At 54.1% G+C, this 15,349-nt stretch overlaps 5 protein-coding genes across 5 annotated transcripts; 2 read left to right on the forward strand and 3 right to left on the reverse strand.

The window, feature by feature from the left end:
- Positions 1-283: 283 nt before the first annotated feature.
- B0H18DRAFT_994546 (P-loop containing nucleoside triphosphate hydrolase protein) lies at positions 284-2,577 on the reverse strand. Its single transcript, XM_048045262.1, has 7 exons — positions 2,216-2,577; positions 2,124-2,162; positions 1,847-2,069; positions 1,700-1,787; positions 1,495-1,630; positions 1,409-1,437; positions 284-1,353 (listed from the first exon to the last, which is right to left on the reverse strand). The coding sequence occupies exons 1-7, from the start codon at positions 2,508-2,510 to the stop codon at positions 529-531; spliced, it is 1,635 nt and encodes a 544-aa protein (XP_047896014.1). The 5' UTR covers positions 2,511-2,577; the 3' UTR covers positions 284-528.
- A 1,367-nt stretch (positions 2,578-3,944) lies between these two features.
- B0H18DRAFT_994550 (P-loop containing nucleoside triphosphate hydrolase protein) lies at positions 3,945-5,741 on the reverse strand. The gene is made up of 8 exons (XM_048045263.1): positions 5,719-5,741; positions 5,561-5,661; positions 5,383-5,511; positions 5,287-5,315; positions 5,105-5,219; positions 4,421-5,069; positions 4,144-4,282; positions 3,945-4,101 (listed from the first exon to the last, which is right to left on the reverse strand). Exons 3-7 carry the CDS (start codon positions 5,417-5,419, stop codon positions 4,144-4,146), a joined length of 969 nt encoding a protein of 322 aa, XP_047896015.1. The 5' UTR covers positions 5,420-5,511; positions 5,561-5,661; positions 5,719-5,741; the 3' UTR covers positions 3,945-4,101.
- A 1,376-nt stretch (positions 5,742-7,117) lies between these two features.
- B0H18DRAFT_994557 (uncharacterized protein) lies at positions 7,118-8,448 on the forward strand (the record flags this gene model as incomplete). The annotated part of the gene is made up of 7 exons (XM_048045264.1): positions 7,118-7,276; positions 7,309-7,320; positions 7,533-7,647; positions 7,894-8,011; positions 8,033-8,082; positions 8,198-8,337; positions 8,367-8,448. Coding segments are annotated over exons 2-7 (517 nt in total), but the record flags the coding sequence as incomplete, so codon positions are not given.
- Positions 8,449-9,003: 555 nt separating this feature from the next.
- B0H18DRAFT_994563 (Pantoate-beta-alanine ligase) lies at positions 9,004-10,687 on the forward strand. Its single transcript, XM_048045265.1, has 5 exons — positions 9,004-9,288; positions 9,343-9,710; positions 9,762-9,883; positions 9,934-10,420; positions 10,479-10,687. Exons 1-4 carry the CDS (start codon positions 9,138-9,140, stop codon positions 10,352-10,354), a joined length of 1,062 nt encoding a protein of 353 aa, XP_047896017.1. The 5' UTR covers positions 9,004-9,137; the 3' UTR covers positions 10,355-10,420; positions 10,479-10,687.
- A 1,036-nt stretch (positions 10,688-11,723) lies between these two features.
- B0H18DRAFT_953248 (Bestrophin, RFP-TM, chloride channel-domain-containing protein) lies at positions 11,724-15,147 on the reverse strand (the record flags this gene model as incomplete). The annotated part of the gene is made up of 7 exons (XM_048042175.1): positions 11,724-11,804; positions 11,858-11,910; positions 11,946-12,071; positions 12,208-12,585; positions 12,723-12,882; positions 12,951-13,030; positions 13,377-15,147. 7 exons carry the CDS (start codon positions 15,145-15,147, stop codon positions 11,724-11,726), a joined length of 2,649 nt encoding a protein of 882 aa, XP_047896018.1.
- Positions 15,148-15,349: the final 202 nt, after the last annotated feature.

Raw genomic sequence — 15,349 nt, forward strand, 5'->3', positions numbered from 1 at the left:
GTTCCTGCGGTGTAGCGTTCATGAGAAGGAGGGGATAATGTTGCGGATGTGTGCGTCGCGGCCGTGACTTTGCCGTGACTGCAAGCTCAAGAGTACAAGAATAAGCGCTTGAGCTGCTGCTCCAAAGTCCAGTTTGACTCAGACGAAAGCAAACCGAATCGCGCTGGTGGGAATCGGGCGAGGCCGAAACACGGCCGAATTCGGAAGTACTTACGCTATTTTGTTAGCGCTTGCTACGCAAGACCAAGTTGAGGCCAAGCTGCAGAGTGCAGATGACCACAAGTTTCGGTGAAGACAGTACCATGTCCAGAAGTGCCGTCACTGGCAGTATGTTACAGGCTGCAGTCAACACATCAAAAGATGATCGAGTTGTACCGCCGCAAATTGCGCAGACACGCGCCGCTGCCATTGCCGCAGCCTTTCGCCCGTAAGAGGCTGCAGTATGTATCGTACTCCCCCGGTCCAGAGGTCGCGATTGTTGTCTGCCTACGGAAGACTAAGTATGTATACACTTTGGTCCATGTCAAATCACTGTCGACCCTGTTTGCCTTGCGCCCTCTCCGCGCGCTCCTTCTCCACCCACGCTCCCGCGTTTCTCGCCGCGTCGTATGGGCGTACCATGTACATCATCAAGTATCCCTGTAGACTTGCCATGGAGAACTCGCGCTCCGGAATCGCCTCGGCGAACTGCACAGCTAATGTTCTTGACTTGGCACGAGGCAACGTAGCGCTACGCAGGGACTGCGAAAGTTGTTGTTGTTCGGGCTTCTCGGGTGCGTCTGGCGTCGTCGGTGTCGATAAGAGGTCCTCGTCGTCACTATACTTCTCATTGAGCTTGTCTTCTGGTGCACCCGGAGGGCTGTAGAACGCTTCGAAAAGACCCCTCGCCTGTTCCTTGCTCGCAAGCTTGAATTCGATATGCAGATCCATGCGGCCTGGGCGGACCAGTGCATGGTCGAGCGCGCCGTAGTTGTTCGTCGTCGCGAACAGAATGCGACCCTCTTGCGCGCCAATACCGTCGAGCGCGTTCAGCAGCCCGCTAAGCGTGACGCGACCCTCCATCACGTCCCGCTTCCCTTCAGGCTCTATCGTCTCGCCGTCTTCACCTTTGAAGTTGTCCTCTTCCGGCGGTGGAACGACGGCAGACACGAGATTGCGACCTACCCCTTTCTTGAATGCGACATCGACGTCTTCAAGGAGGGCAATGCATCGCTCGGGAAGGTCGGAGAGTAGCTGGTTGAGACCGGTATCGTCGAGCCCAACGCGGGAGAGCGTGAGGACGTAGACGTCCAAACCTAACTCTCCAGCGATGCTATGGATGATCGACGTCTTACCCGACCCGGGCGCACCGTGCTAAACGCTGAGTCAACCATCTGCATTCAAATGAAGTGTGAAGACCGCAACGTACTAATAGGTAGCCTCGTCGGAAGGGAATACCTGGTGGTAGGTAGTATTAGCCACGACAATACAGTCCTGTGAGCATCGAAGACTCACCTCTTCTGGTATACCAGTCCTTGCTAGCGAGGAAGTTACGAGTATCGTTGGCGAGAAGTTCCTTGACGCCTGTATCAAGGACGATGGATTCCATGGGTCGTTTTGGTCGTGAGATGATGTGCCGCCATTTTTTGATCTGCAAGCAATCAGAATCAATACGGAGGTATCTATCATGCGACTAGACTCACGCATCAGAGCCGTATACAGAGACTAGTTGCGCTTCGGCTTGCTGGTATGCTCGCTTGGCCTCGAGAACAAGATCATCCAGTATCCTGCAATTCCAAGACAACAGGCTGCACATCGTTCAAAGTGAGAACGACCTCAAACCCAAAAAAGTGGAAAATTGACGTACCTAATTTGAAGGGACTCCTTGACTCGATAATAATTGCTTGCAATGTGAGAGCGGCTGACAAGGGCATAATGTCCCTTGTACCACATCCTGTGGCTGTCTAACCGACCGGGCTTGTAGCTCACTTTCCGGCTCGACAGGCGATCGTCTTCTTGGCCCGGGATGGCAACCTCGTCGGGATTGATACCGTACGTACTCGTGGTTGCCTCCACGGATCTCGCGTTGCCTAACGCAGTTATTGAGCCGGATTCGCATAGTTAAGAGAACATTCGAAACCTACGCCAGGATGGATGGCGCGCAAGCCAATACTGAATCCATGCTGAGTTCAGCAGGCAATTAGCTTGAGTAATAGCGACGCACATAGACACGTACTGTATGCCACGTCTTCGTCATCGAAGGAAATAGTAACCCAGAACGCGTTGATTGTAGTGTCCCAGAGGTTGTAGAAGAGGCGACGGGAGATCTCGATTATGCCACCCATGATGATAAGGTTCAGCCATTCAGGCATTGATGAGAGGGAGAACATCGTGAACATTGCGTATAGAGAACCGGAATGGTCCTCTAGGCCTCGCGTCGACGAACTACTCGTGTTCGCAAAGGTAACGTTGGGCTCTGAGACAAACGGAATATTCGGCGTCGCGCCAAGAACAGTCTGTGGGCCAGCCATGGTCAGCGGTATCAGACTCACCTAGAGGACCTGACAATGGTTTATATAGATGCGTTGGACCCGATCCATCTAACCGCAATGAAGACCAGTGCTACTGGCGCTAAGCGCTGTACTGCCCCGCCGGGGATCTGGATCATACCCGCTCATCAACAGCATCAGCGGCCAGCTCCTCCTGCACAGCGCCGGGGCACACGAAGGTCAGATCAGTGTAGGCTCATAAGTATGGGAGTCCGCGCCATACGCGCGATCTAACATACCAGTGTGAGGAATGTATAAGTTATATGCAACCTTGAACTCTCCGAGTCGTAATGCTCCACTAGACGAGATAGTCACTATGCGATGCGGTATCAAACGGTCAAAGCTGTGTGATGCCCCAGTAACCAGGACTTTGAGACGCAGCTGCGCAGGCGGCGCAGCCTACGCTCCGGGCACTGGCACTGGCAGGACTTGGGCAGGACGGTTACATTTGTGGATCAGTCGTCGTGGTGCGGCCGCGGCACCGGGCGCGCGCCAAAGACGGACTCCCCGACGCGATCACCTGACCAAGTCTCCTGTCAGAGTGGCCCCGGGCTCAGGCTCTAATTAGCAAGTACAAACTTGTGTTCACCACCAATCTATTCGTCGATCCTTCTCATGAAGCGACACGTTTCGGCTGATAATTTGATACTAACCACTCGAAAGGGGTACGTGCGCTGCTCGATGGAGATTACCAACTTGAAGCGGAGAGGGTGGCTAGTAACCCGTTATGTCTTCGGAACGTCGGATACTTAGTACTCAGGAGTCAGAGACCCCTGCTGCTCCCCTTTCTCCAATTCTTTGCCCACGTCGTTACGGTCTTGACCGCGTCACGCGGTATCATCAAGTATCCCTGCAGGCTTGCCAAGGGAAACTCGCACACTGGCGACGCAGCCGCAGATTGCGACGCCAGGGTAGTTGACTCGGTGCGAGATAGTGAGGCATTAGTCAAGGAATGAGAGACAACTTGAAAGTGTCGTCCGGGTGCGCTTATCAGTGGGTGACGCGAGATGGTCATCGCCGCTGAACTTCCGAAATCCACCGTGCATGGCATCCGGAGGGCTGCAGAACGCCTCGAAACCCCCCATAGCTTATTCCTCGCTCGCGAATATGAAGTCGATATGGAAATCCATATGACCTGAGCGAACCAGGACAGGGTCGAGTGCTGTATATTTTTTTGCCGTCGCGCCAAGAGAGTCCGCTCGTCCTGTGCACCAATGCCATCGAGTGCGTCGAGCAGCCCGCCTAGCACGACACGACCCTCGATCACGTTCTGCGTCACTGACTGGACCAGTTTTCCGTCCTCGCCTATATAGTGCACACCTTCATCAAGTGGTGGGATGAGGGTATAACCTACGCCGGTCTTGAACGCGACATCGTCATCTTGAAGCGACAGTAGCTGATTGTATTCACAGTGCACTGCCTACGGCTACAAATGCTGTCATCAATTGAGCGACGAGAAGACGGGAGGACAGCTTTCACGATACCGCGTACGTGTAACTCGGCGATATCGGTGTTTAGCATCGACGCCCGGGTTATCTGGGGCGTTAGACGTGTCCGCCGCCCAACGGGGTCACTGAGCGAAACCCAATTGTCAGCTTGAGATCTTAAGAAGCCATCATCGACCCCTACAATTCTTGCATTGGTGATACTTCGTCTCACTAGCAAGCTCTGACGACAACGATACGACATCCCGTAAGCGTGCAGCATTTGCCATTTGGAAGGTGACAACCGGTAGGGTACAAATGCCGTGTTGGCTAGTGGGAAAACCAACGGTAGCATGAACTCACAGCCTACAACCTCCTATCGTCAGTTTACGACTGCAGCTTCCAACAGCACGTTCCTCACCTTCTTAGTTCATCCCTTGATGCCCCGTTATTCGCGGTTTCAACCACCGTGCCCTCTGATGAACCCAGGAAGCTGCGTTCGAGACGGCGTCATGCGGCTGATCCTTGTACAGCATCAAATACCCCTGCAGGCTTGCCATCGAAAGTCGTTCGTTCGGCACTGCCGCCGCAAATCGCACGGCCAGTTGCCGCAACTCACACTGTGTGTCCTGCTCGTCCTGCCTAGGAAGGCTGCAATGGTTCTCGCTTGTCGATGAACCCTCTGCCATGATAGGAGAAGGCGGAGGACTGGGGAGTGTATCGCCTTTAGCGCTAGTGCTGGATCGGTATCGATGTTGTACGGTGGCTCGCGATCGTCGTCGTCTGACTCGGATAAAGTGGTAGAATAGCCGCCTCGCCTGGTCTTGGCTAGCTAGCTTGAACTCGATGCGGAGATCCATGCGCCCAGGGCGGCATAGCGCCGGATCCAGAGCAGCGTGGTGATTCGTGGTCGCAAAGAGTATCCGGCCTTCCTGTGCAGCAATACCATCTAGGGCATTCAGTAGACCACTGAGTGACACGCGACATTCAGCCGCGCCCTTCTTATCTCGTGTTCCCTGGGCCAGCGAGCCACCGCCGTTATCTCCGAACCCCTCTTCCTCCGAGGGCCTGCGAGAGACACCTCTGTGGAACGCAGCGTCGATATCCTCTATCAGTGCTATGCACCGTTGGGTAGTTCAGCTACAAGCTGACTGAGCGTATCATCATCCAGCCCGGCACGATTGAGGGTCAGGATGTAGATATCAAGGCCTAGTTCGCCTGCCATGCTTTGAATGACAGACGTCTTGCCCGACCCAGGAGCGCCGTACTGAGCCACGGCCATGGTTCATGAGCTATCTCCAGAGCGGCGAAGTAGAACTTGGATATGTACGCACAAGGAGATACCCTCTCCGAAACGGAATGCCTAAAAGCGGAGATTGAAGAGAAGGCCCGGCATGTGTGCTCAATGAAACTTACCTCGTTTTGCATACCATTAGCACTGGCGAGGAACTCGCATGCGTCATGCATTAATCTTTCCTTGATCCCACGTCCAGTATGATTGATTTAGGGGACGTTTTGGGCGCGCAGATACTTGTCTCCAAGCTCTCCCGCTGTAAGCCCTACTGAAGCAAGTCAGCGGATTTCACGAAGGCGCGGACATGAACCTACGTGTCTTGAACATAAGCAGAAACAAATTGTTTGTGCCTTCACGTAGCATTTTTGGCTTCCACCAGAAGTTCATCAATGATGAATTGTTACGGGTGAAGAACTATGAAACCCAAGCGTCAGCAAGGGGCCACGAAGCTGTCATCACTGGCAGTTGTCACCTGATATGCAGAGATTCTCTCCAAATGTCATATTCTCCGTGGACGCGTTCGCGCTGCACGACCGTCCAATATCCCTTGTACCACATGGTATGCTTGATTTTGGTACCAGGCATTAGGTCAAGGTATGGGCAGTACTGTTCCTCTCCACTTGCTGGGGGATGGTAGCTCCATGGGAAGGGACACCGTATGTCCGTGTAGTCGCTTGCACAGAGCGCGCCTCATCTGAACTGAGTGGTCAGCTAGAGTGAGACAAGAGCAATACTGCTGACGCCAGGATGGATGTTCGAGAGCCAATACATGACCCAAGCTTGAAGTAATCGACGGTCAGAACGGCGAGCAGGGTCGAGGCCTCTCACTCACTATAGCAGGCATCTTCATCTTCGAAAGACACCGTCACCCAACAGGCTTGATGTACAGAATCCAGAGTCTTCGAGGATATTTGACGCAGCAAGTCAAGCATTGCTGCGAGTAGGAACAGTCTCAGCCATTCGGGGAGGCAAACGCGAATATGCTGAATCAGTAGAGTGCCGTGAGCAGCATGTCGGTCTGAAGATGTCGCGCTGAGTGTCAAAGGCCTCGCGCTAGCAGTCGTGCCCGTATAGTTCGTCGATTCGTCCATTTAGTGCTCGAAAACGCTAGTGACGCGACCAGATGTGCAGAAGCGGGAAGAAGACGCGAAGCGCGTCAGGTATGGATCCTTGACACAGTTCTTATACGACTTCGAACTGAAGCTCTCACAGGGGAAAAAACTGGGGTATGCGGGTAGAAGACGTAGACGCACACACATGTTGGGAACACGCGCGGATTGACGCGGATTGACGAGCGTAGACGGATAATTTCGAAGCATGATCAGCATATGCACATGTTGAGGTAAGGTCATGCGTCCACTAGCAGACAGCGCGGTAGACCTCTTCCATGTTCATTCCATGTCGTGCGTCACTGAGCAAGACATGTCGCATACAATTGTTTCGCGTAGGCAATTGATCTGCCGAGTAGAAGGCGAGGACACATTAGGCCAATGGAACCTGAACTTGAAATATGCCAGTGATCAACGTGTACGGATGCGGACTGACCGTAAGTAGATCCGGAAATGGCGAATGACCTAGTATGCGTACTTACCTATAAGTATATATAGGACGAACCTTCTACCCGCCTGCGCAACGTTCAGTCACATAATTGGCCAGGTTGCTGGTCGCTGATCGTTGGGGTGCGGGTGCAAAACGAGGCGGAGGTATCGCGCATGCAAACGAAGTGCACTGAAGATGCTGACTTGTGGGTGTCCACTGTCCAAGCACCCAATAAGTAGTACTACGTGGCAGGCACGTGCCTCGAAGTCGGAACAGGTTCCTCGTCCTTCCGCACAAGGGTCCTCTCGCTGAACTCACAATCCCCGAAACCCTTCGCTGCAGCCCTAGCCTCATTGGCATCCTTCAGTTCGTTGAGAAACTGCTCTTCCGACATACGGACTAGCGGCCCGTATTCTTTCAAATATCATCGAAGGCCTAGCTGTGGCAGTGTGCCACACGAACATCATCGTGTGTCCTCAGCCTCACGGTCCTAATCAAACTGAACATCATCAGGTCGTTCGTAATGTCGGAAGCAGTATTAACCATCTGATCCCGCTAGACTCACCACGTCCTATGTGCGTGAATCTAACTACTTCCCATTCCCTGGACTGACTAGCTGCAGCGGTATGGAATAGATGTGAATCTCGAATCTCACTGACCCTGCTTACTACATTGAGCCCTATTCTGATCAACGTAAATGCCGATTCACTCTCATTCTACCCAAGCAGCGTTGACGTTTTCGAACAGCCTGCTTATGCCGTTCTCTCAGTACAAACGCGCGAGCTATTATTCATCGAGATGTGGATCGGTCAAATGCTATGCGAAGCCTTCAATTGGGTGATCAAACATTATCGAGGAGATCGTCCAATAGTGAGTACTCGCTTGTTTTTATCGGCCCCCGCACCAGGTTCGATGCAGCTCGTGTTTTCAATGACCAGGGTCGCATACATGGAACCGATCATCGCAGTAGTGCTGGACCCTGTGGCTCCGTAGAACACTGTTTCAGACCGCATAGCCACACAAGCATATGCGTGATATCTCGCAGTCTAGAACCGTCATCTCTGCGTGTGGTGGTGTAGTCTTCTCCGGCTAACGATATGGACTTCAGGCGAGCTCGGCGAAGGGTTCGGCTTTCCGTCATCGCATAGTCAATGGATGGGCTACTTTGCGACCTTTCTCATCTGCCACTTGACATTCGCCACCAATTCATACCCACAGGCTGGCGTGTCGTGACATAATCTGGCGAGGGCTTGTCCTTGTGGTCTTGTGGCGTGGGCGATAGCGGTGGCCTATCACGGTAAGCAGAGAAATTTCTACGAACCACAGCGATGATTGACGCAGCTGCTCAACCTCTTTTCAGGTACTATCTGTCGTATCACACACCTCGCCAGGTCATCTGGGGCCTGCCATAGGCATCCTTTTTGGCATGTGGTACTACACGGTGGTCGAGATCCTGCCTGCTGTGTGGCCAACGTCGCTCTATGGCCGCGCACGAATAGCCGCACTGGGGAACCCAGTCAGCACATGGTTTAGGATCCGGGACGGCTGGGCGGTCTGGAGCGACGGCGGAAAGGAGGAGAGTGGCTGCGTTGGAGGGCTGAATGGGAAAGGTCTAGATTAAATGATGTTGGCAGTTCTCCAAGAAGGAATAGTGCAGTCATAGGTACGCGGCGTGGTGTCGCGGCGCATGAGCATAGAGCTCACACATGTCACGACGGTCTGCAGCTGCTGACTGTGTCTTGCTATCGATGGTGACGCGCCAGACATCTTCCATCGGTGTCCTTGCCTCGTTGTGTGGCCCAATACACACAGCTATATTGTCGCCGTTCGAGGGCTATCACGGCTGAAAGAACTGAAGATATCGCGCCTTAGTACATCACCATTTCTGTGCCTGGCGTGCTGCCCAAATTATTGCATGCTGCCCTGAGGTAGTGACTCATTGCAGGGCTTCGCGTTTACTCGCGATGGGACTTCACGAGGCCACGCGAGGCACCTGCGCCGTCCACACCATTAGCGTTCACTATGTGAACAGACGACGTGCTCTGACTGTATGAAAATTCAATCATGTACAGCTGAATGCGTGGCGAGCCCTCAGGCTGTACATATGACGGTGTCTACGAAGGTCGAAAACTGCGTCGGACGCGCCACGCCCACGTGATCGTGTAAACAGCGCCATTTGTTCTGAATCTCTGCGCTGGTACGACGTACACCGAGCGCTCTCAGACCCCCAGACCTCCGATTGCGGTTTCTCGACGGTAGGACCTGTGATGCTGCAGCATTCCTGCAGTATAGCATCTGGAATATCACAAATCTGGGGATATACGAGGGGCGCGACATCTTTCCACGCGAAACATGTCTTCTGCACATCTACCTGAATGTCCGATCCCCATCTTCACCACCGTTGCCTCGTATCGAGAATGGAGGAGAAAGGCCTTTGATGCAAAGCAGACGGTCGGGTTCGTGGCGACGATGGGAGCACTGCACGAGGGGCACCTGGCACTAGGTACGTGCGGCCGAACATTGATCTTGGAGGCTACTGAGAGCCTGACGATTTCAGTGAAGAGATCATTAGCTGCCAATGATCTCACTGTTTTATCCATTTTTGTGAATCCCGCACAATTTGCGCCTCATGAAGACCTCGCGACATACCCTAGCACCCTTCCCCGCGACTTGGAATCACTCTCGGCCATGTCTCTTCAAGTCAAGGTACAGGGGAGCAATGAGCCTCTGACTCGGACTCCTTCGGCAGTCTTTCTCCCGACGGTGTCGGAGATGTATCCCTCCGGGATCTCGCAAGATGTTTCGCTACAGAAGGGAACATTCGTGGAAGTCAAGGGCTACGGACACCAGATGGAAGGACAAAGCAGGCCCACATTTTTACGTGGTGTCGCCACTGTTGTGACGAAACTTTTCAATGCCGTTGAGGTACGTTTCCATGCTGTGCGCCATTGTGGACCGTCACGGAATGCCTTCTAGCCGACCCAGACATATTTCGGTCAGAAGGACATACAGCAGGCGCTGCTTTTACGCCGCATGACAAGAGATATGTTGCTGTCTCATCCCTCGCCTGACAAGCTCCACATTGTCCCGACCGTCCGGTGCGTGCATTGTGTCCGCATAAACGATAATGTAGCTCATATCCGAATAGTGACCCTGCATCCTCAGTCGCGTTGTCATCCCGCAATGCTTACCTCACGCCGCGCGAGCGTGAAGTGGCTGCACCAGTTCTCCATGCAGCGTTGCAAATCGGAAAAAGCGCGTGGCAAGATGGGGCAAGCAAGCAGGATTGCGTTCGCCAGGCTTGTGCCCTCATAATGGACATGGCAGAGAAGCTCAACGCATTCGACAATGAAGAGAAGATCAATGTCCGATTGGACTATGTCGAGATGAATGACACGGAGAGCTTTGACGTGCTTCCGGACAACATTTCACGGGTGCAATGGGATTTAGAGGGTTCAGAGCGCGAGGGTCGGCCTGTCATCCTCAGTGGTGCGATGTGGGTCGGACGGACTAGGCTGATTGACAACATCATATTAGGGGACACACGAAAGCTAGGAATAATCGAATAGACATTGTGGGTTTGGCAGTCTATGATCACGCTATTGATAGCGTCTCGGGGCTCGTCGGCATCGACGGTGGGTGTCCACACGTCCGTTGGACGACAGTCTTGAACCAGTTCCTCCAATCCGCCAGGACTTCGATGTTCGAAATCTGCTCCTTCGTCAAAGTGACCGTGGGCGTGTAATTAACCGGTGCCGAAGGGGTTGTCGCAAAACAGATGCTTGACAGGACCATTGTTATCCTCTCCATGCCGTCAGATTCAGAAATCCGACTGCGCGGATGCGGGACGAGCCGCCTGATGCTCTCGTCGCCGAAGAAGTCGACGAGGTGCTCGAGCTCCATGTCGCCGATGAACGTCACTCGGAAACGTGACCACGGGTAAGACGGCAGACTGTCGTCGGGAAGACGCTCCAGGAGAACGAAGAGCACAGTCCTTGTCTCGGGGGCGGTCGCACTACTATGAGCGGGGCGGATCAACGAGTTACACCCAGCGGTGAGGAGTGCTGGCATGAACTTGTCTCCGAAAACGCGTAGCTCGTCCAGGAGTTGCTCGGGCAGCGCGGCGGAGTGTTTGGCCGCCTGAGCGGCGGAGACTAGCGAAAGGTCGGAGAGGAGCTGATAGTCGACTTCCTCCACCCGAGCCCGGCGCTCGCGGTCAAGGCGGCAGCGCACTCTGTGCGTACGCCAGTGGGCCTTCTGACATTCAGTGCTCTGTTCAGGCGAGTCAGATGAGTGTTGAATAAGCGGCCACTGTTCTGCACTTACACAGTAACGCGCGACTTTACAGCCACTGCATGTGAAGAGCCGGTCTACCTCCTTGTTACCCTTTTGGCCTTGAAGATAGTTTCTTAGTTAACGACGATTGCGAGGACAAGAGGGGAGACACCTACAATGGGCACACTGGCTGAGCATACGTCGCGCTTCTTTCGTCTGCGCCCCCGACTGTTCATAGCATCGAATGCGAATCATGTCGTTGTCGACAGTGATCTGTGAGCCGTAACCAACAGAGGTGTGTGATAAAGTCGCTGCGATGTCACGTTCTGGGAGATGGTGCGTAGGTACCGTACGAGATCAAGGTGAGAGAGAGAGAGAGGCTGACGAGCCTCCATCATAGAACGCTCTGACGCAGACAGTCAACCATCCACTGGTCTGCTTCAGAATTCAGCATCAGTCTGAGGGTATTCGGATTTGGGCTGGCAGACACCGCACGCCTTGTCGCTCCCGAACCTCGACAGTACACAGGATCACATATGAAGGGCAAAGCAGTCACCTACGTTCAAACTGCATTGGGGTAATATGCATAAAGTCCGAGCCACATCACTGGAATCCATTCCTTTGCCGACCATACATCCAGCTGATATTACGGCACTAGCGCTTCTATGTATATCGTCGATATAGCATGTTCGACTCGGGGTCCCAAAGGTTGTCATATTCAGGCTCGGATGCGTCGAAAGGTACCTATGGACGTGTCAGCCCTACCCAAGAGCATGGAACAGGAACATGTACCGTACCTCGGTGAGCTTTTCATCGAGATCTTTGCATAGGTTGTCCAGCACTTCTGCCACTGTTCGCAATCCGTCCGCGATACATTGAGCACACCGATGGTCTTCATCGTCGTCATTGCCATCCCCATAGACTTGCTTGCGAAGGTAGACACTAGTTTGAAGGGCTTGCCCGCATGGTCGTTCACGCAGAATGGAGGCAAACTCATCTCGTGCATCCTCCCTATCCACGTGGAGGACGTATCTGTGCCAAGGATACTGGCCAGATCCCCAGACACAGCTCCGACAGGCATAATGCACAAAATTGCCCAAGACGCCGTTGTCTTCGTCACCAAACTTGTGTAGGGTCATTGTTCTACAATCCGAGTGCTCGGTGCCCTCCCAGCGTTCGACTTGGAAATGTTGCCAATCGTTTGTATAGAACAAAAACTGCATAGCGGCCCCCACGCAACGGCCGCGGAACTCCATCAACGCGAAGATTGCAGCGGGCGGGATAGATTGAACCACCGGCGACTCGAACGAAGGAAGTTTGAAACGGAATGTCGCCCTTGCGCTGTTGGCTAGGTCGTCCTCGAAACCCAAACGCCATACAGCGCTGTACACGGCGAATGCGTCCTCGGCCGTCTCGCTGAACCTGTCGTCCAGGAGAGCTCTACGCACATCTCTGGCGACGTCGTCCATCTCGTACTTCTTCATAGCCTCGAGGAGCACAATGGTCTCTTGCAAGCTCTTCAATGCTGGATGGGACATTGGATAGCAGAAGCGAAGGAGATGGTCGAGCGTACGGCTGTTCTCCGGATTTCGACGACGGGAGTATCCTTGTCCTTCGAGGCGTCGCCAGAAACATCCGCTGGCTGCGGCAGAGAGAACATACCCTCGAATACAGAGGAGGCCTCGGAGAGGATCAGTTTGTGCACTCTGAAGTCATCCTCGTCTGACGAACGGAGGATCACGTCTGCAGATTCCTTCTTGAACGGGTGTTCGTACGGCATGGGTAGAGAATGACAGGAATGGTTGGAAGCACGATTACGACGCTATGCAGTTCACTTAGGACGTGCACCATCAGTGAACGACTCTCTGACTCGGATGCAAAGACACTAACCGTCACGGTGGAGGAGCGCAGTCTGGACGCAAGATTGTGGACAGCCGTGCGGCTTATAAGAGACCGGGTTGACCTCGTGTCTGTGCCAACAACAGCCGTGCAGCGCTCGATCAAGGCAGGAAGTAACCGTATATCGCCGCTCTTCCCGGGTCTCGCACGTTCCTAAGCCTGGCATTGAAGCGAATTGGGAGATGGGCCGGCTGATCATGGAATGAAGACCGTCAGCGAGTACTGAACCATCCACTTAGCACTTTACCAGTCGTTTCGCCTTCTGAGTATCGATATAACAGAGATATGCATAGCAAATGAATGCGAGATGTAGCACTGTACACTTCCTCCAGTATCCTAGTTTGTAGATGGCAAATGAATGTGAATAACTTATCTCCAACGAACCTGATACCTGATTAACTCAATCGTGGAAGGCACCGAACACGTCCTCGACCCTCGACTCCTTCCCTTTGTCACCAGTAGCATCTGCCCGGCGTTGATGACCGCCCAGGAACACGTTCCGATTCGGCGTTCGCCTTAGACGTTCGACGTCCGCACGCACGATCTCGTTGCAGAGCATGTCCAAATCGAGATCGTTCTCATCGTAGCCAAACGGCTGCTCGATTTCCTCTCCGGCGGCGAGGAAGCCTAGGTAGATGAACGCGGCGATACAGACGCCCGGTATGGTGTACCACTCGAACTGGCCGAGGAGCTGGAAGGGCAGAAAGAATAGGTACACCCACACCGTATGCCGGATGTGTACGGCATAGACGAACGGCAATGGCGTTGTCAGGATGCGTTCCAAGGAGCCTAGAGCGTCCTCCAATCCCGCCAGCGCGCCGATCATGCCTCCGAGACTGGATCCCGGTACGCTCTCGCGCTCTTCAAGCACGGACATCCACGTCGAAAGGGCATATAGGATCTCCAGGGGCAAGCTCTGACCGCCACCTGCGACGCGCGGTCTGTGCTTCACGTGCGTCATGCGCGAGGCGTCGTTAGTTTGGAGGTTCACGGCACCCCGTTCAGACACGGTGATCGCGACGCGAGGTTCTTTGGCAAATTTGCGCTGCACCCCACCGGTCGGCGCGCTCTCGTCGAATGCCTCTGTGACTCCTTGATCAGATGCCTCCCCGGCGTCTGTGTCTTCCGCGACGGTGATTCCGATCTGGTTCTCCTCGTCCTGTTGGAATCTTCGTCGCCCCAAGCTCACGAATGGCCATGCCAAGGCTCTACCAAATGCATTCAGCAAGGCGCCAGCCTCCTCTCCAAAAGGGATGAGGTCGCTGGAGACGGCCCCGAACACGCCCGAGTTGGTACGCCGCGCTCGTCCAGGGAGCAATGGGTGATGCTCGTGCGGATCATCACCCGACGCTACGCTGGAAAAGCTGGAGGAAGAAGCGTGGTGTGAGAGTAAGTGCTGCGATGCGAATGTTCCGTATGCGTTGATAGGTGGTATCACCGGGTCCGAACTTGCTCCTGCAGCTCCTGCGGTGGGCGTGACCTGCTCAGGAGAGGCGAGAGTTTGCGACACCCCATTAGAATGTTGTAGTTCGTCGCGAGGATGGTGGCGACGGTGATGTGGATGATTGTGAAGGGGTTTGACTAGGTCGTAGAGGTCCTCGTAGTAGATGCCCATCTCACTTCTGAGGTGATGCTTGACAGCAACCGCGAAGCCGAGCACCAGGTCTAGCGCCACGCGTTTCTCCTCCATACAAGTCTTTATCTCTTCTGGCGGCACCTCGCGGTCGGACTTGGGCGCAAGTCGAAGCGGGACATGCACCCATATGAGACGCGAAAGGGTACGTAGGTTGCGGATGACGTCTGACCACGAGCTGCGGCCTGTCCAATAGCGGTCATAGCCAGACATGGCGCGGTAGGATATAACGAAGCCGATGACAACACCGAGCACAGTGAGGAGGACGGGAGGAATGTCGAGCCTGATCTGGGTCTTCATGGACAGCGTGACCACACCAGCTGCGAAAAGCGTGTGTAACGTGACCGCGGGCCATATTCTCCATATCACGGTGTCTCTTCCGAAGGTCCAGTGGAGGAAGGTCTTTGGTTGCCCGAGAGGCACCTCATAGACGTCGGTGTACAGGTGCCAAGTTCGTTCCGAAGAGGCAGGAAGGAGCGTGTGGTGGCCGGTTGAACTGCGTTTCGTATGAGAGGACTGGTGGGAGAGCGATGGCGTCGGTCTTAGGGACACCATACCGTTGTGGGCAGACTTCTGCTTGTCTGCTAGGTTATGCCTTCGCGCCTAGATTGTGAATGCAGTCCCTGCGGATGCGCTTCGGCTCAGACGAGACTAGAGAAAGTTATATCTGGAGAATACAATCAGCGTTCTGAATGAGTAGCTATGGCCCAGTGAAATACGGTAATCACGTTAGGACTGGCCTTGAACGGTCTTGTGA

This window comes from Fomitopsis serialis (genome assembly GCF_022376445.1).
Source record: "Fomitopsis serialis strain Sig1Antser10 chromosome Unknown B0H18scaffold_17, whole genome shotgun sequence".
NCBI lineage: Eukaryota > Fungi > Basidiomycota > Agaricomycetes > Polyporales > Fomitopsidaceae > Fomitopsis > Fomitopsis serialis.